Source organism: Sinocyclocheilus anshuiensis, unplaced genomic scaffold (assembly GCF_001515605.1).
Source record: "Sinocyclocheilus anshuiensis isolate Anshui unplaced genomic scaffold, SAMN03320099.WGS_v1.1 scaffold431, whole genome shotgun sequence".
In the NCBI taxonomy this organism is placed as follows: domain Eukaryota; kingdom Metazoa; phylum Chordata; class Actinopteri; order Cypriniformes; family Cyprinidae; genus Sinocyclocheilus; species Sinocyclocheilus anshuiensis.
The window spans coordinates 401,184-423,069 of record NW_015551065.1 but is presented as its reverse complement, the minus strand read 5'-3'; the positions used below and the strand labels follow the sequence as shown (position 1 = coordinate 423,069).

The 21,886-nt window shown below is 36.9% G+C and overlaps 1 protein-coding gene across 4 annotated transcripts in view; it reads left to right on the top strand.

Annotated features, from left to right (window-relative positions):
* LOC107662058 (ankyrin-1-like) overlaps positions 1-21,886 on the top strand; it is a 142,162-nt gene extending 120,276 nt beyond the window's left edge. The window contains exons 39-44 of one of the 4 annotated variants that reach the window (XM_016451920.1): positions 6,737-7,388; positions 8,827-9,166; positions 13,774-13,857; positions 16,393-16,536; positions 18,338-18,435; positions 20,774-21,885. In XM_016451920.1, coding sequence (XP_016307406.1) covers positions 6,737-7,388; positions 8,827-9,166; positions 13,774-13,857; positions 16,393-16,536; positions 18,338-18,412 — 1,295 coding nt within the window. In that variant the 3' untranslated portion in view covers positions 18,413-18,435; positions 20,774-21,885. Of the gene's footprint in view, positions 1-6,736; positions 7,389-8,826; positions 9,167-13,773; positions 13,858-16,392; positions 16,537-18,337; positions 18,436-20,773 lie in introns of all 4 variants that reach the window. The other 3 variants (XM_016451922.1, XM_016451921.1, XM_016451923.1) reach the window with 3 other exon arrangements.

Below are 21,886 nucleotides of genomic sequence, written 5' to 3'. Positions count from 1 at the left end.
TGTGTGTGTGTGTGTGTGTGTGTGTGTGTGTGTGTGTGTTTGTTCACTACTCACTGCTGTGTGTGTGCACTTGGATAAAGTGCACTTGGATGGGACAAGTCTACTCTGACTCTGACCCAACAAGTATACATATGGCTTATTGCCACCTATACAACAGTTTGCCAGGGTGATGTGGGAGGGACAGATTGTGTCTTTCTTGGTAGACAGAGCTTCTGCAGAGCCTCGTCATTCCTCTTATTCCTTATATTGATTCAGCATCTGTGCAGAAAATCCCCTCTGGGATCACTGGTACATCCAGGACTCTTCCTTTGTCTAATAGACAACCTTTTCTCCTGTATGACCATGAGGCTCTGGCCTTTTTCCATGGCACAACGCATCTCTAAAGTCTGGGGAAGACATCTTTAACAACACCCACTAGTTTCACTGCCTGATCCCACTGTGTCTTTTCTGGCATGGCAGATTCATTGTCCCAGATAATTGGTTCAAGTCCCTGAAAGACAGTAAATGCATTGGAAGCCCATTTAGTTAGGCTTGACTGCAAACTGTCTGCTTTTGATGGGAATGTAGAGCTTGTGTCTGTACTCCTGAATTGTTCAATAAAGGCCCTATTGGGTCATGTGGAGTATCCCATTAACCCAGAGCATGGATCTCCCTTGGATGGGCGATTGCTTGTGAAATGTTTGTTTCTACATGTGACTGCAACCAATTTTAGGAGCACCTTCTTACCTGCTGTTTTTCTTCTGTAATCTCTTCCTTTCATAGCAAGACTTTGCAATTTCTGTTATGATGGCAGTATTGAAAAGTGAGGAGGTGGTGCCTCACTCGCTTGCTCAGTGGCTCCTGCTGCAGGTAGTTTTCAAAGGGAAGAGAAATACATTGCACTGTATTTTACTGACTTCCTCATCTGTGCTGAGCAAGAAGGCAAGTCTAGAGACATACTGTACTTGTAAAGCTAAATGCGCGGCTTGGTGCTGCTGTGATGGGAAGCTCTGCAGGAATTGCTACCTTTGGTGTGCTAGCTGACATATGGCAGAAATTAGGGATTTGACCCAAATGACAACAGAAGTTGACCCAAAATGCTGTACAAATTGAGAAATATCAACACAAGGTCAACCATCATTTTGGTGGAGCCTACCTCACATGGTAAGGGAGAAAATTCCAGACTACCACAGAAAAGGCTTGGTCACCCTTAGATTTTTGTTATGAGCAGAGTAAAGTATAGGTGAAGATGGTCAATAATATATTGGGGTGCTAAACCTGACAGTGCCTTTACCCAGTTAAAAGCCTTGCTTCATCATTATGGACCAGCTGCAATAACAATTTAGTTTGTGGGAGACCAGCATACAATATTGCACAGTGAATGAACATGTGAATGAACACGATATCATTGGAATCACTTCCAGAACAATTTTTTCCAACTGATGAACGATACAAACTTTGACACCCAATCAGAATCCATCCTTCTATAACGAGCTACAGAATTTAAAGCGGCAGACGAGCGTGCACTTAGAATAAACAGACAATATCGTCCGCTGGTGTGGACGCTAATATCGTTATCTTTATAGTTATCATCCTTGGTGTGAACTGGGCTTAACTCCTAAAGATCCTCCTTCTATCCGCAGCAATATTATGGACGTGTTAAATATAATTATAGCAATATATGTCTATATTTTGTAACAATTACATTTCACATTAATATACCGAACGTAAAGTTATTCTCCTGACTTCTGTAAATAGAAAATGAATGAAAATTTACAGCCCATTCAGTCAAAATGACGGATGAGGATTATTTGTAGTGCAGTCTTATGATTTGAAATGATTTGTTGCAGCCTTTTTGAGTGGAACTTCCGCAAAACAAGTGTCTCCAATAATTTAAAACACAGTAGGCTCATTAGGAAAAAGGTGGATAGAACATAAAAAGATGGCAGCAGCAGAGCAAACATGTAAGTGTTTGTTCAACCAGAATCTGAAAGTAGCCATACTGTTTGTCTACTAGAAACTCTGGTGTGTGTCCTTGCCAGAGATTTTGTGCTACAGAGGTAGAGCTGCTTTTCCCCTGCTACCCAGTGTTTTCTGTGTAGCCACAACCATTTACTTCTAACTGCTTGTCCTCGGCTTCTCTGGGACAAAAGTCAGTCTTTAGGAGAGATGTGAGAAGAGGGTTTTGAATAAACAGATGATTCTGACTGTGTTCCAGTTAAATTTTTTTTGGCCTTCCTTCACTAACCTCTGTCTCATAGACTTGGATCTATATCATTACCTATGTTGTATGAGTGGCCTCTACTGGTAGAACCCGTGCAGTGGGTCGAATTGGAACGCCCTTAATCACTGGGAATGTGCTATATTATTATTATTTTTCCTTATCAGTTGTTTATGCACCATTCCATAAGTCTACATGTATGCTTAGATTGCTAAGGATAACTCCAAATATAAACATACCCTAAAACCAAAGTGGAACGCACTCATTGTTCAAGCCCCCTTCCCCCCTCCATAAAAAAAGGAAAGTTGTTGCTCTGTTCTGTGATCAACCCCCTCCATCACCAGTTGTATGCTTAGCGCCCCCTACAGGAGGGAGGTGTTTCTGACTCACCTGTCTCCTTTTCTTTCTTTCTGTCTCTCTCTCTCTCACTTCTCCTTTCACCCAAACAACCCTTTCTTGTCTTTCTGCTATGAGGCCTGTTTACATGCTCTTGTGGCACTTTCTTGGATGTACCTCATACCATAATCTCTGCATGCAGGGTCCAAAAGTAACTTTCTGCCACATCTGCCAGTGGCTGGTAAAAATTTTGTGGCCATACATCTTTATGAAACTGTATGTTTCTCTTTCTTATTATAAGTTAAGTTCATTTCATTCAAATTTGTTTGACTCTATATGAAAATTAAACTATTTAGCCACTTTAGCTTTGGTGACTTGATGCAAGCATTATTTTATATATGTGTTGGCATAGAGAAAAAAACATAAATATGCTACAACACGTGTTTATGTTTGGCAGACTTACATGATGTATATAAGCAAAATTCAGATTATTAGATTTATACCATTAGGTAACCAACCAGATGGTCGGTGACTCCAGTTTTACTCACAATTGGCTCTTACGTTAATTTTGGACCCTGTCTGCATGTATCACAGGAGGGCATAAAGCATGAATGCCTCTCCATGGAGTTTTCAATAAAACTTTAGTTTGATGGGTTCTGAAACAGGACACAATGACAATTCACATGTTGCATGCATTACCATAAAGATATGTGAAACAAAATAAAGTCACTCTTTTGGTAAAGTTAACTTCACCTAACCTTAAAGAGTGCAGTTCAAGGAGTAATTATATTCTGTTATCACTAAAATATCTTTATGGCATATGTTATCTTCCTTGTGTGATGCCCTTCAAATAAAATATCACTTTTTGGCATGATGTCCAACAATGGAACTTGCATGGCATGTTACAGCTGCATGAAGTCCTTGCTGGTGCTATTCAATCTTTGATAGTTGTTAAGCTCTTTGCTTGAGGAGCACAGAAATATGTTTGTTTCTTTGTTACCTTTCTTTTTAACCTTCTTGGTCACTGTACAATCACTTATTTATATTCAATGTTATCATTTTCTTCATGTCTGTCTATTACCTGTGAATTCAGGGATCCTGTTAAACTCCTCACAATAAGTTTTTAGTTTTTTTATTACTTATACAAATAAGTATTTTTCTCTATTTGTTCACAATTATGCATTTTCTGTGTGATAGTGGATGTTATGTTTCTGTTTATACAGGTGCATCTCAATAAATTAGAATGTCGTGGAAAAGTTCATTTATTTCAGTAATTCAACTCAAATTGTGAAACTCGTGTATTAAATAAATTAAATGCACACAGACTGAAGTAGTTTAAGTTTTGGTTCTTTTAATTGTGATGATTTTGGCTCACATTTAACAAAAACCCACCAATTCAATCTCAACAAACATGCTTGGATACAGCACTCTGTGAACAGCCAGCTTCTTTGGCAATGAATGTTTGTGGCTTACCCTCCTTGTGAAGGGTGTCAATGATTGTCTTCTGGACAACTGTCAGATCAGCAGTCTTCCCCATGATTGTGTAGCCTAGTGAACCAAACTGAGAGACCATTTTGAAGGCTCAGGAAACCTTTGCAGGTGTTTTGAGTTGATTAGCTGATTGGCATGTCACCATATTCTAATTTGTTGAGATAGTGAATTGGTGGGTTTTTGTTAAATGTGAGCCAAAATCATCACAATTAAAAGAACCAAAGACTTAAACTACTTCAGTCTGTGTGCATTGAATTTATTTAATACACGAGTTTCACAATTTGAGTTGAATTACTGAAATAAATGAACTTTTCCACGATATTCTAATTTATTGAGATGCACCTGTACATAACATGTTATGGATTGGCTTGTTTTTTTCTATCAGAATTTTTTTCTATTTTTTTTCCTTTGTGGCTACTTTATTGTCCTCATAAGCTTGTGATTTTGCCTTATTCGTTTGTGTTTTTGTGAGTGTATTTTGTATGTCTATGTCTGTTTCCCACTCTGTCTATCATAAACGGCATTTAATTCACACAAAATGCACAAGAGCTAATGCAGTACTGAAATATATGTACTCAAATGGATGCTGTCGTGTACATAGTATACATACTACATTTTTAGGGCTTTTGTATATAATACTGTAGCTGCATAACATAATTAATTACTCATTGATCACTATACATCTCTATTTATTTATTTTGGATTATTAAATATATGTCTGTAACAGTATTGTATTGTAGTCTGTAACTAATATAGATTTTTCGGTAACTACAAATAAGGTCCCATAAATTAACATTAGTTAATGCATTAACTAACATTAAGGAACAACGAGCAGTACATTTGTAACAGTAGCTCAGGTCTTACAACTTTTGATTTTAATGATGCATGAGTATGTTCAAATTAAAATGATCTAAGATTAATAAATGCTTTAGAAGTAGTTTTAATTGTTAATGCATATTAACTAATGTAGTGAACTGATGTTAACAAATGGAATCATACTGTAAAGTGTTTGTGATTTTTCAAAGAAACTACACAGGTATGAGGTCACATGATTGAGTTTATCCACCCTCTGAACTCCCATTCCAGGGCCATGTGGTTAGTATATCTCTTTGGCGTGTGTAGTGTGCTCTGTATGAGAGGTCTTATCTGTACGGGGGTCGTAAACTAGGGAGAGGAAACAGACTAGTCAATAAGGTCCATTGTTTATGTCAGCGTAAGAATGTTATTTTGGACAATACACATAACTTTCTCTCTCTGACAATACACATCTTTCTCTTTAGAGTATAGTGTCACTTGAGTTTATTGACATTTCTCTCAATGAGTGTGTTTACACATACAACAGAACACTTATAACCACCAAAATGAGCTTCTTATAAAAACAGACAACGAATAATAAAATAGTACTAAGATGCTTACATGACCTTACATATTGTTGGCTTAACATGAAAACACACTCATTGTCTACTACTTTATAATTTTTTTTTATAAGCCACAATGATTTTTATTGGTATCTATAAAAGTATCTTTATATTGCTATCCATATCTACAGGTATATGTATAGCTATTGTTTGTTTGCAAATTTATTGTCATTTAAGGGAGAAGTGTGTAATTTCTGCATGACTACAGGCACAAATCAAACAAATAAATAAATAAATATGCCTGTTTCCATTGGTCGAACTGCCATTGATTAAGCAACCAGATTGTCCCGCCCTAACCCTCTATCACTGGTTGAGCCATTTTTTTGCACAAATAAATTTAGCAGTGGAAATACACACTTCCCCTTTAAGGCTGGAGTCTATGTAATTTCCAGTTTGTTGGGAAGAATGTCTGAAACTGAACTTGAGTTTCAGAGAATGTGTTTTCACACTTTACAACCGTTTTTATGCACAGATCTCATAAACTACATGGATATGACTTGTATCAAAGTTACATGAATTGTAATGAGTTCATTTCAGCTGTATGTGTTTAGTACTGCTAACAGTTGTGTATGTGTAAGACATTACTCTTCTTCATGAGAACAATGGTTATTGATCTTTGCTGGTTGCTTGCATGCATGCTCTTTAGTCTGATAGAGGCTAAAATGTCATGACTCAGAGAATGAGAGCATGGAAGATGAAGCATGTGTGTACAGGGTGCTCTGCCCCAACTCCACAGTTCTGAAGGGGTGTCTTTTACTTCCTGATTGGTGACAGTTGAAAGGTTCTCTTTAACCCCCTTATCTCTTGGGACAAGAAGTGGGGCAGCGACAGTCTTATAAAATTGCATACTTGGTGCTACCACAATTGCCTGTGCTCTTGCTCCTGGCCCAAAGCTGCTGTAAGAAACGCTAGCCACCTTCCCTACTTCCTCCAGATATGCAGTGCAATGTTGTATGATGCTGCACCACTGCATTTGCTGTTAGCAGCAAATCCAATGTCTGCCAACTCAACTATGTGAAATCTTTGACAGGCAGAGTGTTCTCTGATTGGTTTCCATGTGCAAGATGCACTCAAGTGCCCATAGACAATTTCAGGGCATATTTCATTGATATCTGTCAGGTACTTGGGACAAGAAATGGCTTACAGCAGCTTTAGCCATCTCCAATCTTGCAGCTTGCTCTCCAGTCTCCCTTCCCTAACCCCCTTGTCTGGAGCACATCCCTCCTGGGTTCACTTTTGTGGGGCACAGTGGGGGGCCTGTATCAGTGTGCCTCTCTCTGTATCACTCCAGGTTACGGGCTGGTGGTACAGGAAGAACTAGTCTCACCGGCCTCCATGCAGTACAGTCTACCTTCGCCACTGGGCAATGAGCCCTACTGGCAGGAAGTGTCAAGCATGGAGTGTGCACCCATCGCTACCACTGAAGAGGACACACTCATGGAGATGTCTGAGGTACAGGTTTGGCCCTCAGGCAATAGTCCTTCCATTGTGGCCGTAGAGGACTCCTCACTGGAGTGCAGCAATGCTGATGACTCCGAGGCGCTACTGAACAGGAGCCTGGGCCACTCGAGAAGCGGGACTCCTGGTGCAAACGGACCAGTGGGACTTGCTGCTCAGGGAGGGTTAAGTGGTTCCATCGAGCTACTTGAGGATCAATCCATTGGGGCGGATTCAGATTACAGTGCTGCTTGGATGCTGTGTCTGAGCGAAGGGGTCAACATCAATGCTGTGGACAGAGGTCAGGGGTCGGAGAGGTTAGAAAGTGCTGTAGGTCAAGAAGTCAACAACATTAAAGACGATTCCAGTGGAGATTTGGGAGAAGGAGGAGGTGACGGCACAAACGTAGAAGATAGCATATCTCTCATTTCAGGGCAACAGCGAGTTTATGCTCGAATGAGTGAGTCACCTGTGCTAAGAAGACGGGCAGATCCTGGTGATGACAGGTGAGTTGTCCATTAGACTCTAAATTACTTTGTTGACCAGTAGGGGCTCTGCTATATATTCCTCAGGAAGTATCATCAGGTAATCATTCTCAACTCTTGATTTCAAAAACTCTTGCAGATGTTTTTTAAGGGCCCACCAGGAATATGTGTCATTTACGTCACCAAATGGAATTGCAAAAAACTGCAAATATTAATGACTAATGATCTCCCACTATAAAAAGTTTCAGCCTCTAGAATGAGAACAGCCCCTCATCCTAAATTTTAAATAGACTTTGGTCAGGGTAGGGTTGTATTTAATTTTTGACAGGAATGAAAACCAGGCTGTGAGGGATAGAAGTACAGATTGTTAAATGGATTGTTCTGTTATTTTACAACATGCCAGTTGTTAAACCGACAAATCATCTTTCCAAAAGATTTTCAGTAAACAAAAACTCCATAAAATAGTTTTGAAAGTTGTTAGGTCTACACCAGTGTCTAATTCTGCTCCTGGAGGGAACCAACCTTCCTGCAGAGTTTAGTTGTAACACACCTGCCTGGACGTTTCTAGTGATCCTGAAGAGCTTGATGTGCTGGTTCAGGTTTGTTTAATTGGGGCTGGAGCTAAACTCTGCTTATGGTTAAACAAAAGGCTTTTGGCTATGTAATGAAAACGCTTGAACCCATTGAAACGTCACACCTCAACTTCCTATTGCAATAGGACAGGGGTGTCTAATTCTGCTCCTGGAGGGCCACTGTCCTGCTGAGTTTAGCTCCAACCAGCCAAAACTCTCCTGCCTGGAAGTTTCTAGTGCAGTGGTTTTTAATCCTAGTCCTGGGGACCCACTGCTCTGCACATTTTGTATATTTTCCTAATCTGACACTCGCAGCTGATTTCATGGAGCTTTCACCTAGTGAGCTGGTGATCTGAATCAGTGTTAAATAATGGAGGCATACAAAATGTGCAGAGCAGTTGGTCCCCAGAACCAGAATTGAAAACCACTGTTCTAGTGAGTCTGAAGACCTTGATTAGCTGTTTAATTAGAGTTGGACCTAAACTCTGCAGGTCAGTGGCCTTCCAGAAACAGGTTTAGATGACCATAGTTTTGCTTCAACCCTAATTATACACACCTAACCCTGTTAATCAAGGACTCCAGGATTACTAGAAACTTCCAGGTAAGTGTTTTGGAGCAGCTTGGAGCTAAACTCTGATAGTGGCCCCCCATGAGCAGGATTGGACACCCCTGAAATAGGAAGTACATCAACACAGGAAAGACAACTGCATTCATCAAACCTTTTCATAGAGTCTTTATGTGAGTGATGAATTGCATGGCCTGTGTTTATTTAATAACTTCTTTTCACTGACTGTCTGTGGTTCTTTGGAACAGAGTAAGGTTACTTCCACTCATAGTGATTACTACATTGTCATTTCCTCTTTCTAATTTTTTGTTTCATTTCTCAGGTTATGTGGTGGGTCCTTCCTATCTTATCTACAGGATCAGGGGGCTCCTGGTTGGCACTCGGCCCCAGAACAAACCCAGAACAGAGTGGGATCTCTACAGTGCTCTCTTCCTAGACAGGCAATGGAGTCTATGATGTCATCAGTACGAGCCACACTGGACTGTGATTCTAAGCAGTCTTGCCTAGCCCAGGAAGCCCTAATTGAACCAGTGCGGGACATAGGGCATTCTGAGATCATCCACGGGCATTATCAGGGAACTCAACCTTTTGAGAAAGGACTAGGCTTCCCGCACAGAGCAGCTAACATTCGGGGTTGGGAGGACATGCGTCTAAGAGGACAGGTAAGAGTTGGGAAGGAACTTGATTCAGATTAATTTTATCTGATTTAATTTGTGTTTTCACATATCATGGATTTTTGTCACGTATTGATTATTTGTTTTGCCTTGACCTGCAATTATATGATGGATGAGATGAGGTTGACTTGAAGTCACAAACAATTCTGCCAAAGGTAGGATTAGGTTATGGCACTTCTTACAAATTTCTTTGGTATTCTATGACACTGACTGTCATACAACTCTGACAGCAATTCAGTGACCTCAAGGCTATAATGAGGTTGTTATCAAGGCAGATGTTATCCAAGTTCATGGTTACACTTTCTCCAGTGGGAGAGCCATGGAGGTTGGTATCTCTCCATAAAAAATTGCAAATTTGTTGTCAACAAAGCATTTTCAAACCTAAAAGTAATTTGTAGTGACATTACGTGGTATTCTAACCAACATTTGCATCTTTCCGAATCATACTCTATTGCACCTTTGTAGTGAAGGCTTTGTTTGTGTGATTTGATTGGTTGTTTACTATTAAAAAATATTGCATAGTGTACTTCAGGAGAATTATTTACTAGCCTCCATCAGTCATTTTAATATTCTGTGACTAGATTTGAAAAACAGTGTGCATGTATGCATCATTGGGCTAGGGGAAGAAAAAATGAAATGAAAATGAAAAAAAGTAAAAGGAAATGGTTAAACAATGAATAATGGCGTTAAAAACGAGCACCAGCAAGCCCAAAATGCCATCTATGACAGACCATATTACAAGTGACTCTATTAAAACAAGCCCAAAGTGGACATGGATAATTAGCTTTGAAACATATTTAGAAACTCAAGTATGCACAATTGTTTGTACTTGCTTGTGGTGCAATGCACACACACAGCTTTCCATGTTTTATCATGGAATCCCTCAGACATAATTTTTTTCACACTGTACAGACTGTATTTCCTTACTCTAACCCATACCCCTAAACACACCCCTCACACACTTTTTTTTTTTTAATTTTTTTTTTTTTTTTTTTTTTTTATTCATTCTGTATGATTTATAAGCTTGGTGTTTCCTTGTGTGTAAATTTTTGACACACAAAGTCAAAAATTACTGGTATTACGATCCTTGTGAGGACATAACATAGGGAATACCAGGTGTACACACACACACACACACACACATACAGTACAGCCAGCCCCTAGAAGGACACAACCCATTGGTTTCTAAAAATAGATCCTGTCTCCTTCTGTCATCCAAAGGGCTGCTCCTGCTGCACTGGCTAGTTGGGGGAGGAATGTTATATATGGATTTGGAAAGCATGGACAGTAAGGTTATAAACTACAATGGTTTCTCAAAGACACACAGTGTGCTTTTTAGCTGTGAAAATTGTGCTTAAATTGTAAAGGGAAATAACTGACTTTTTATCATTTGCACGAAAAACGTGAAACATTTTGTGAGGGGAGGTGAAACCTTTATAAGTAATATTGAGTTAAAGTCAAGTTATTTGAATACCTGACAGCTGAATTTGGTATTTGGTATTCATTTGCTGAATACAATAGAATTAAAAAATGTATTGCCAGAAATGCACTTACAATGTACACTACTGTTCAATACTTTAGTAAGTAACTTTTTTAATTTAGTGTGTCATTGCTGAATAATACTTTCAGCAATGAAACATTAAATTGATTAAAAGTGACAATAAAGACATTTACAGTATAATGCTACAAAAGACTTCTATTTCAAATAATGCTGTTCTTTCTATCCATCAAAAGATCCTGACAAATGTATCACACTTTCCAAAAAAATATGAAGCAGCACAATTATTTTCAACAATATTACTGTATTTTTGATCAAATAAATGCTGTCTTGGTGCTCATAAGAGTCTTCTTTCAAAAACATAAAAAATCTTACTGTCCCCAGACTTTTGAACAGTAGTGCACATCTGAGGACAAAAGGATTTTGTTTTCAATAATTAACATGAAACTTGAAAGTAATCTGACATAAACATTCTGACGAAAGCTTCTATTGTGTCTGTAGTTGATGCAAATGTCTGCTTAGTTTAACTGTGTAATACTACATGTAAACCAAAGGAGGCACCTGGTGTGAAAACGCTGTAGTTGAAATGTTAGCAGCTGTTCGTTCACTCACAAACTAAGAGCCACAACAAGAGAGTTGTCCTCACATTGTGGGTATTTAAAGCATACAGATCACATGTGCAATCAGACACTAGACAGAAGGGAGATGTTTTTGGAAGGTTGAGAGAGAGAGGGCGAGAGAGAGAGAGAGAGAGAGAGAGAGAGCAGTCAAAAAAGGAAGCTAAAGCCAACCACATTCCCAACACCACTCAATGTGGAAATGACAGAGGAAGGAATAAGATCAGATTAAGAATTTGCCTGCTTTCTTTAAATGAAAGCTGTGGATAGAGTGGAAGACGGAAACTAGGGGAAGATAACATCCTTCCCCAAATCTCTGGACCTCATCTTGCTGTTGGAGCGTGTTTCTGAGTGCTTGTGAGAGAGCGACCGCCACACTATGTGGGCACTGGTGACTGAGCTGCTGTTCAGCTTCGTGCTGTTGGCCTTCATGGTCATCAGCTGCCAAAGCGTCTTGCATATCGCCAGCAGCTCTGTCCGATCGGTGCTGGCCTACATTCACACTCAGCTGGATCATGAGTTGGGTGAGAATGAAGGTGTGGCTGATGAAGAGGAAAACGTCACCACTCGAGTTGTGCGCCGCAGAGTTATACTGAAGGTACAGACGATTGTTTTTGAAATATAATCTGGGATATTTCTTAAAGGCAGTGCCATAAAAGAGAAATAGCAGAGACTTCAGCTGTAGTAGGTTGTAAATCTAGGGGACTACAGTGATACTTGGGTGGTTGGTTTCAGTTTCATTTGACCTCGTTTGAGTGCACTCCTGCAAACAAGCATGAAATGCCAGTGGCCTGTAAAAACAGTAGTACAGTGAGCAACTATAGTTGGTTCGGTGTGAGTAAAATATGAGATTGTTCTTATAGAACATTAGGATGAATATTAAAGCAGCCATATGGTACTAAGTATTGGATGTTACAAGCTCTGTATTTGAGGTTAGTCTAGTCATTGACACATGTTGCATTCCTGCATTCCTCATACACATTCTTATGCTTAAACTGTTTTATAAATTAGGGTTGGTTTTATACAATATCTAAGAGATTGCCAACCTTTCCTGTTTGCTGACCTCCTGAAGGACACACTTTTAAAGGGGTCATGACATGCTTTTTTAAATATGTTTCTTAAGGTTCACTTGTAATTTTGGTAGTTTTGGCACAAAAAAATATATAATCAAATCTTGTGGAGTATTGTCTCCTATAAAACCTGTCAATAAAGGTCTGAAACTTTTATATTTTTAAAATGCAATAGCCTCTTATATGTCAAAAGATTTTTTTTTTTTAAATCCTCATGTCAAGACCACTTTAGATCATTCAGTGGTGGACAAAGTACATAAATCAAGTACTTGTGTAAAAGTAGAGTTACCCTGACAAAATATTACCTCTTTAAAAAATAGACGTTTTTCTTTTTAATTTAGCTTTAGTAAAAGTACAAAAGTACTCGATTTTACATGTACTTAAGAATTAAAAGTAAAAAATACTGATTGATGAACAATGTTTATTTATTTAGCTTTTTTGGCCATTTTAATAAGGAGGATTAGTGGAAGAAGACACATAAGTATTGATCTGCAAATTTGCAATAAATAAATAATAAATCAATTTGACTACCAAAACATACATTGTCAAAATATTAAACTTCAATATATTATAATATCTAATTAAGTTACTGATAATTCAAGTGTGCAAACAAGTGAAAATAAAATATACCATATACTATTTTAAAATTAAGAAAAACTAAATGTGTGATGACAATAAAAAAAAAAAAACAGATATAACATGGGGCAAAATATGTTAACAGTTTAGGAAAAAGGTTATTGATTTATATCATCAACAGCTGCAATCAGATCAGTTTTGCAAAATGAATCATTTATGGAGATTTGCGAACCTGTTCAGTGGGTTCATTGAAAAGAATCAGTTCGTTCATGAATTGGACATCATTATCATTATCATTATCTGAGAGTGGATGTCTGTTTTCTCAATTTGACATAACAAGGAATGATTATTTTTTTATGAAATGTAATGGAGTAAAAAGTTTAATATTATGCTTTGGAATGTAGATTAAAAATAATCTGATATATATTCCAGATACTTGAAAAATGTACTGAAATACAATAACAAAGGTAAATTACTTTGTAGATGTCCTAGTAAATATAATGAATGTAAAACTTAATGGCTAATTTTATATAATTTTCCAAATTTTTCTTGTTTTCATTTTATGCATTTAATCATTCAATTGTGGCATTTCCATCACCCTGCATCACAAATTCACAATACCAGCTGTAAACAGAGATTTATCCTATTCATGATAGATACATAAGCCTCTGCATCAAAGTCTTAGCTTTTGCATGATCGCCGATCATTTTGACCTTTGGTCACCATTTTTTGACTATGGACAGGACGATTGCGAGCATGTCAAATCGGAGAGTGCATGAAGCACACAATAGACCATGTCGCTTTATCAAGTTGCTGTTGTCATATCTCGCCTAGGGTGATGAGGCAGAGGATCTTCCAGGAGAGCAAGTGAGCGAGGAACAATTTACAGATGAGCATGGCAACATCGTCACCAAAAAGGTCAGCAGTCTCATCCTGCTTTTTTCATTTACCATTCATTAGCATGTGAAATCCATTTCAAATGCATCTCAACAATCATTTTGTTCAGCTGTACAAATGAGCATGGTTGGGTTTGTTGCTTCAAAGCCTAATGAGCTGCCCACGTAGACAGCATTTCAAACGATGTAGCAGCTGTACCAAAAAGTAGGCTTCCTCATTTAGACCAAATTCTAAGGAAGCATCTCACGTATCGTTCTCGGAGAAGACAATCCCAGAATACATTATGACAAATATAAAAATGTGAAAGAAGTCCACCCAAGATGGCACAGAGAGAAACTAGGAATTGACCCTATATAAAGGGATAGTTCACTCAAAAATGAACATTCTGTCATAAATTACTCACCGTCATGTCGTTCCAAACCTGTAGGACCTTTGTTCATCTTCAGAACACAAATTAAGATAATTCTGATGAAATACAAGAGCTCTCTGACCCTGCATAGACAGCAAGGATCCTAAAGGTTATTATGTTTTTATTTTTAACAAAAATTCATATATGCTTATAACCAGTGTTGGGGGTAACGGTAACCAAATATTGTAATGCATTACTTTTAAAAGTAACTTTCCCCAACACTGCTTATAACACAATACTTTGTGTCATATTACTATGCCATTAAAGGGGCTATACATAAGAATTTTCATGTATTAATCACTTTTTTTTTGTGAACATCTTGTAACCAATTTTAAAAAACAAGACCTACCCCAAATTCCTAGGTTGTCTATGAAATACTGAATCTCAGTCTGGATGTTCATTAACAGCATCACTGCAAAAGCATTTCCAACTTCTCTTTAATTCCAAGAACGAAAAAGAGCTTCACGATTAGTATATCAGGGGACTGATTCACATTCAGTCTCTCGTACGTTACGTGTGCACGAGTGTGAGAATGAGCAAATAAGTTGCCGAGTTTTTAATTTGACATACAGACCCTTTAAATTTCAGAAAACTAGTTAAGGGTGCAACTTGACTGTTTCTAATACAGCGGCTGAAGGAGTGACTGTATCTCAGACATCATTCTTTCTCCTGACCACCATACCTATCATGGATATTTAGTTAGTTAGTTAGTTAGTTAGTTGCCATTTCCATTCACCATTTCCATTTAAACTTCTTACCCAACTATGACGACTTTTGCTTCTAAGAACCCTAAAACAGAGAAAGGGGTCTATGTTCTTATATTTCTTTGAGTAGTGAACTTTACAAATAAAAAAAACATACTTAAATTGCTTATTATACCCTATAATTGTGTCTACTATGTATTTTTATGCTTATTAGGGTACACTCAAAAATATTTAGGCCTTTAAGATTCTAAGGTTTTGATATTAAGACTTAAGATTTAAGTATTTTAATTTAATATAACAATTCCATCCATTTGCATTACAAAGTTTAAAATTAAATTAAAAAATTAAAAATATATCAATTAACATTTATATATATACTTATAATACCATACTTTGTGTCATATTACTATGGCATTAAAGGGGCTATATTTAAGAATTTTCATGTATTAATCACTTTTTTGTGTGAACATCTTGTAACAAATTAAAAAAAAAAGACCTATCCCAACTTCCTAGGTTGTCTATGAAATACTGTAGAATCTCAATTTGGATGTTCATTAACAGTATCACTGCTAAACGACTTTTGCTTCTAAGAACCCTGAAAAAGAGAAAAGGGTCTATTGTTCTAATATTTATTTGAGTAGTGAACTTTACAAATAAAACAAAGTGAAATTGCTTATTATACCCAATAATTGTGTCTACTTTATTTTTATGCTTATTAGGGTATACTCAAAAATATTTAGTCCTTTAAGATTCTAAGGTTGGGTACACACACACACACAAAATTAACTTAAATGATTTTAGCAAATGGCTGCAATATAACAAAGAGTGAAAAATTGAAGGGGGTCTGAATACTTTCCGTACCCACTGTATATATACAGTATATAATGAGTGAAAAAGATGCTGTCTATGTAAAGCAATGTAAATGTGTCACATATGGGGTTAGGACAGTGTCTACGAAGATAGTAGACAGCAAGGCAGCTCAATACATTTTGAATGAATGAATGAATGAATGAATGAATGATGCATTTATATAGCGCTTTACTGTGTATTGTTGTACACCCAAAGCGCTTTACAATCATGTGGGGGGGTCTCTCCTCAACCACCACCAGTTGACCAGCTAAAACCATTTTGAAACAGTTCGTAAAGTCAACATGACGTAAAAATGTAAGAGTAATTTAATGATAATTGACAAAGAAATTCACTGTTATGTTGAGATGCTCTTGAGACCTTCAGCATATTCGGAATTAAAATAGATGGTTTGCACAATTTTACATTAAGTGCAACTTTAAAGTACATGTTTCCTTTCTGTCAAACATCCTAAGACATTACTTTTGCATGTTTCTTACACTGTTTCCCATCTCTTCATTTCCTCTCCTTCATTCCTTTTCATGCACCTTCTGCTCATCCGCCGATTCTCAATGATCTCACCCATCTGTGATGTAGATTGTGAGGAAGGTGGTCCGGAGAGGAAAAGGAGAGGAAGGGGGTCAGGAGCTCATCATAGAAGGGCTGCCGAAGGATATCAATGAGGCAGACGCTGATGGAGAACAGTTCATGAGCTATGCCGTCCTGGGCCGTGACAGCAAGGTGGGCTTTTGAGTTCGCTGGGCTGACAGAGTGTGGTTTGAAGGAGAATAAGCAAACTGCTAGATGCTTGAAGGCTTAAACCAGGAAACACCAAAGTTTTGTCTCTCTTTTCTTGTTTGTTTTTTTGTTTGTTTTTGTTTTTTTTGGCATTGTAGATCTTATAGAAGATGCAGCCTATAAATGCAGCCTGAAGATAATGTATCTGCAAGAATCCTTTAAAGGAAATTAAACACTTCACCTTTAAGAAATGCAACAAGAGTTCTTCAGCTTATTGAGGAAAAGGACATTTGAATGGAAAAAATAGCATGTTCCAAGGTCCTGAAAGTGTTGGGAGGACAAAATATGCTCTGGAAGATGTGAGAAGCTAGTAAGCCTGTATACAGTCTTATTTACACTTTAGTTTAAACTTTAGAAACTTTATTTAAATTGTCCTTAATATTAGAATTTTTAGACTTTATTATAATTGTCCTTTATATTATAAAAAAAAATTTTTTTAAAGTGATGGCTTAGTATCACTTTAGGTCACTCCGGTCAGATTTGAATTGGTTATGAAGAACTGGTAATCATATCATTGGATTATAGTGCTTAACTTCACCCCAGTGCATCATTATTCTTTCTTTTGGGCACTGTTTTCATTTCCTGAATTTCTTTCCATTCCAAAAAGAGGAATCAGTCAGAACCAGGATTAATGATGCTCAGTGTTATTTGGAGAAAAAATAACACTGAACGTTGCATTTCGGAGGCCTAATGTGGTATCATTTAATTGGACTAAATATAATATTCTACCATGCTACTCTACTCATACTACTATTTCTGCAGTATGTACTGTGCACATTATGCAAACATCTATGTGCATGGAATACTGACCTATTACATCTGCCCAAATTTGCAGTATGCAGAAGTATCCATTTCCAAAACCATGAACCCATATTAAACATCTTTTTCTTTACTCGTTATTTAATCTGACAAATGATGAGACATTTGCAGAATTCATTTATTCAAATTAATTTGACCTATGTTGCATACTACTGTTTAAAGCATACTGCATATTGTTTCACATACTATTTTTAAAATACGCTGAAAAAATGGTAACCTAAATATGGTAACATCTAAAATAACCAGTTTTATTCAAGTCAGATATATTCTGTAACATCACTAAAGCAACGTATGTACATTTATACCAGCAAAACTATTTTAAAGCAAGGTAATTATTGCAGGTTACCACTTTTTACAGTGTAGTAAGCACTATGCACTGTATATCTTGTGTCTTGTAGATCTTGTAGAGGAAATTACATCACCAGGTTGGTTCATATGTGATTCCTCTTTATGGGCGTCCCAGTTAACTCTCATTGATAACTTCATTTGATGTTCATTATCATTCATTTCTCTATGGTTGATGTCAAGTTTCCTTGTATACGTTCGACTTGAATTAAACTTCTCTTTGCCCAGACTGTGCCCGTCCTTCTGTGTTGGCCTTTTCTGATGCTATTTGCTTTTCTCTCTCTCTCCTATTCTCTTTATCCTCTCCTATTTATTTTCCCCTGGACCGTGCCTCTCTTCCGTTATCTTCTCCATGCTATCTTCTTGTTTTGTGTGTTATTGCACGTTCTGCTTATTGAACCTGATCTCTTTTCCATTAACACATCACCTAATTGTTTCACTTTGCCCTCTCCATCTGTTCCGTTACTCCTTGTTTCTATTCATTCACACTCCTGTCCCTTCATTTCTCTGTCCTCCCCTGGATGCTGCTCTCCGCTGCTCCTCTCCTCTCCTCTCCCGCCCCACCTGCTCTCCGTCATAGCCGGATGTTGTGGATGTGAAGTGGGGAGGTGCTCAAATAGTCAAATGTGTGAGTCTGCGGAGAGTAAAGCAGTGAGTCTGACTCACTCCTCCCTGCAGGTACAGGACATTGCTGCACTTTGTGCTAATGTAATCCTGCTAACCAACGGGATTCAGTCAAATTTCAAGAAATCATATTTTTCCAGCTCAGGCATTAAGTATACTATAGACACCATTAGTGATCAACAAATATGGGTTTCTCAGTGTAAGATTCTTAAACTATTACCCTTTATCCTAAATATGCAGTTTGAGCCTTCCTAAGTACCAATAGTTATTTATCATTACTAAGTCAAATCCTAAAGTACTACACTATTGTTCAAATGTTTGTGGGTTTTAAGATTTTTAATGTTTTTGAAAGCCTCTTAAGCTCACCAAGGCTGCATTTGATTGATAAACACATACTAAAACAGTGATCTTGTGAAATGCAAAATATTAAATGTAATTTTTTTTTCTATTTGAATATATTTTAAAATGTTATTTATTCCTGTAATGTTAAAGCTGACTTTTCAGCATCATTACTCCAGTCTTCAGTGTCACATGATGCTTAAGAAATCATTCTAATATTATGCTGATTTGCTGCTCAAGAAACATTTCTGATTATTATCAATGTTGAAAACAGTTGTTCAGATTCATATTTTTTGTGGAAGCTATGATACATTTTTTTTACAGCAGTTATTTGAAAATAATTATTTTGCAACATTATAAATGTCACTCTTGATCAAATTAATACATACTTGCTGAATTAAAAAAAAAATGGTAGTACATTAGTTGAAAATCGGGAATCCATAAACTTCTAAACAGATATACTTTAGACAACTATATAAATTTTAGTATCCATTATTATAATTATTTATATAAAATATTATAATTTCACTAAATGAAGAATTTAATAATTTTGGTAGATTGCAAGGTTTGATGAATTTGACTAATAAATTGACTAATGTGCTGATATAAATTAATATTTTAAACAATTTTAATAAATTATTTGACTACATTCTGTCTTGTTAATAATATCAATAGTAAGTCATGAAAACATAATGCACTGTTCCTGAGAATTATCCAGGTATTTTAGTTTAAGGTTGTTTGAATTTAGATGTCTTGTAAGATGAATCAAAATATAGAAAACTAAAACATAGTATTTAATTATCCAGCAGTATTGAAGCCATCAGATCCAACTTTGTAAATATATAATAAGTTCTAAAAAATATAAGAAGTTCTGTTCCAGAAATATACTGATAACTTGTTTATTTACAGCTAGTGAGTGCGTTTGAATGGAACAATGTCTCTGATAGTTTACTGGACAATGAAAGCAATGGGGGCCTATAAATCAGCTGATTGAGCAAGGCTATAGTAAAAGCTGGATTTTCAAATAAAAGTTAACTATTCAAACACAGAGTTACGTCTACTAATTTTGTATAATGTGTGCCCTCAGTTATGCTATTGAGTGTTGTACTTTATTAAAAACCCACGTATCACCTCACTGCATTAACTCCTAAACTCCTCTGACATCTTATCCATTTCCAACTAATATATGAAAGTGTCCAGTTAGCATTTGTCTGCCCTCCCTCCCTTTTAACTACAGAATAACTCTTGATTATGTATTTTACCTATGGTAAAAAAAATATATATATATAAAAGAATGTATACAGGATCCTATTCCCGTCCTCTCATAATTTGGAATCCTAATGGGATCTAATAAGAAATCTCTATGAATCATACTAGAATTGAAATGACAGAAATTTGAATTCTTGTTGGAGGTTGTGCAATGTTTATGAAAATTACATTGGTTTAGAAATAATGTCTTGCTACATTCTTGAAAATAAGTGTTCCAAAATGGGTTTTCACAGCAATGCCATTAAAGAATTTCTGGTTCCTCAAAGAACCTTGTTAAAAGAACTAGTTTCTTAGTGAAGAATATTTTAATCATCTAAAGAACCTTTTTCTACTAAGAACCTGCAAAGGTGCCATGGATGTTCATGGAACCATTGATACCAATAAAGAAGAATAAGAGTACTGAAAGCACACATTTTTCCTACATTTCTAAAGAATAATTTTGATGTTCTGCTGAGATATTTTATCCTATTGTAGATTTTCAAAGATCCTGAACACATTTCTTCAAGTTTTGTTTACTGGTATTTTGTGTCATTCAGACCTGTATAAAAGCATGCTGTATTTTTTCTTATATGAAGGTACAGTTTAAATTGGAAGGTAATTTATGGCAACTCTCTGGTTGAACTACCAGCTATAGTAGATCTGGTTTTGACCTGGTAAATCACCTTGGACCAGCTACCATGCTGCAAAACATAGACCACGTCAAGCTGCTATTTTGGTCTGAATGTCATGATTCTTGTAAGATTGCAGATTCATTGTAACCTTCCTTTCTATTTTTGCAACCTAGGACTTGACACCTACACCCAAACCATCCTTCACTGACACATGATGGGCGTCAAATAAAGAAGAAAACTGAACTAGAGCACGGGCGATAGGCGATGGATATCAACTACGAAAAGAGATTTTCGGACTTTTTGTAACAAGCAAAACAAACACTAGCGGCTAGAGGCATGATTTCTTATAAAATGAAACCAAACAATGAAAAAAAGCAAGCATTTGAGAAGTGCTTCCTGTAATCTCAATATCAGCATGTGAAAGTGCTGTCGCATGGCCTGCCTTTACATACAGCACTGACTGCAAGCAATTATGAGGTGAGAATATACTGTTGTACCGCAAGGGCTGTAAAATGGTGGGGGGAAAGACTTTGGCCAACTGGATGCATACGCTTAACATTGCGGTATAGGGGCACATGGGACACGAAAGTTAGTTTTAGTCAAATCCAGCAAGAGTTTCCTGAAATTTAGTCTTCCAAGCGAGTCCAGAACACACTATTACCGAAAAGGTTTCCCACCAGGAGGAGTCTGACCCTCTTGTACTGGTACTATACATAATATGCACTCAAATATGATGTGAATGTACTCTCCGTGTGCGTGTGTTCTTTTCCACAGCCAAACAAAAAAAAAGACAACAACCTATGCGATGATTATGCTGCTGTCTCAATACTTGCTCCTGAATTCTTGTTCCGTTCAATAGTACGTGTCTTGTGTATTGTAAAGGTATAATTGTGTAGCAAATGAGCTTTGAAGTCCTGTGTTGCCTGAGATATACTAGGCTCAAGGGTTACAATTTGTGCAGTTTAAATGTTTTCAGTGGGATACAATACTTTGGACATATTTTAAAATCACTGTGGGGCTCTATATGTACACGTCTGCAGCGCTGCAGCAAGATTTTTGTTTTTGTTCTATATACATTGCACACCTCTGTGTATATGAACCCTGAGCTTCCTCTTAATAACTCGATATGCACAGAGGAGCTTATAAGCGTTATATTAACATTTGCATTATCCACCTTCAGCATTTGCTGTATTCCAAATAACCACTATAGTGGGAAGACTTTCTTCTGAATCCTTAGAACCAAAAAAGCAATAATTTTTATTTGTCTTGTTATAAATGATAGTTAA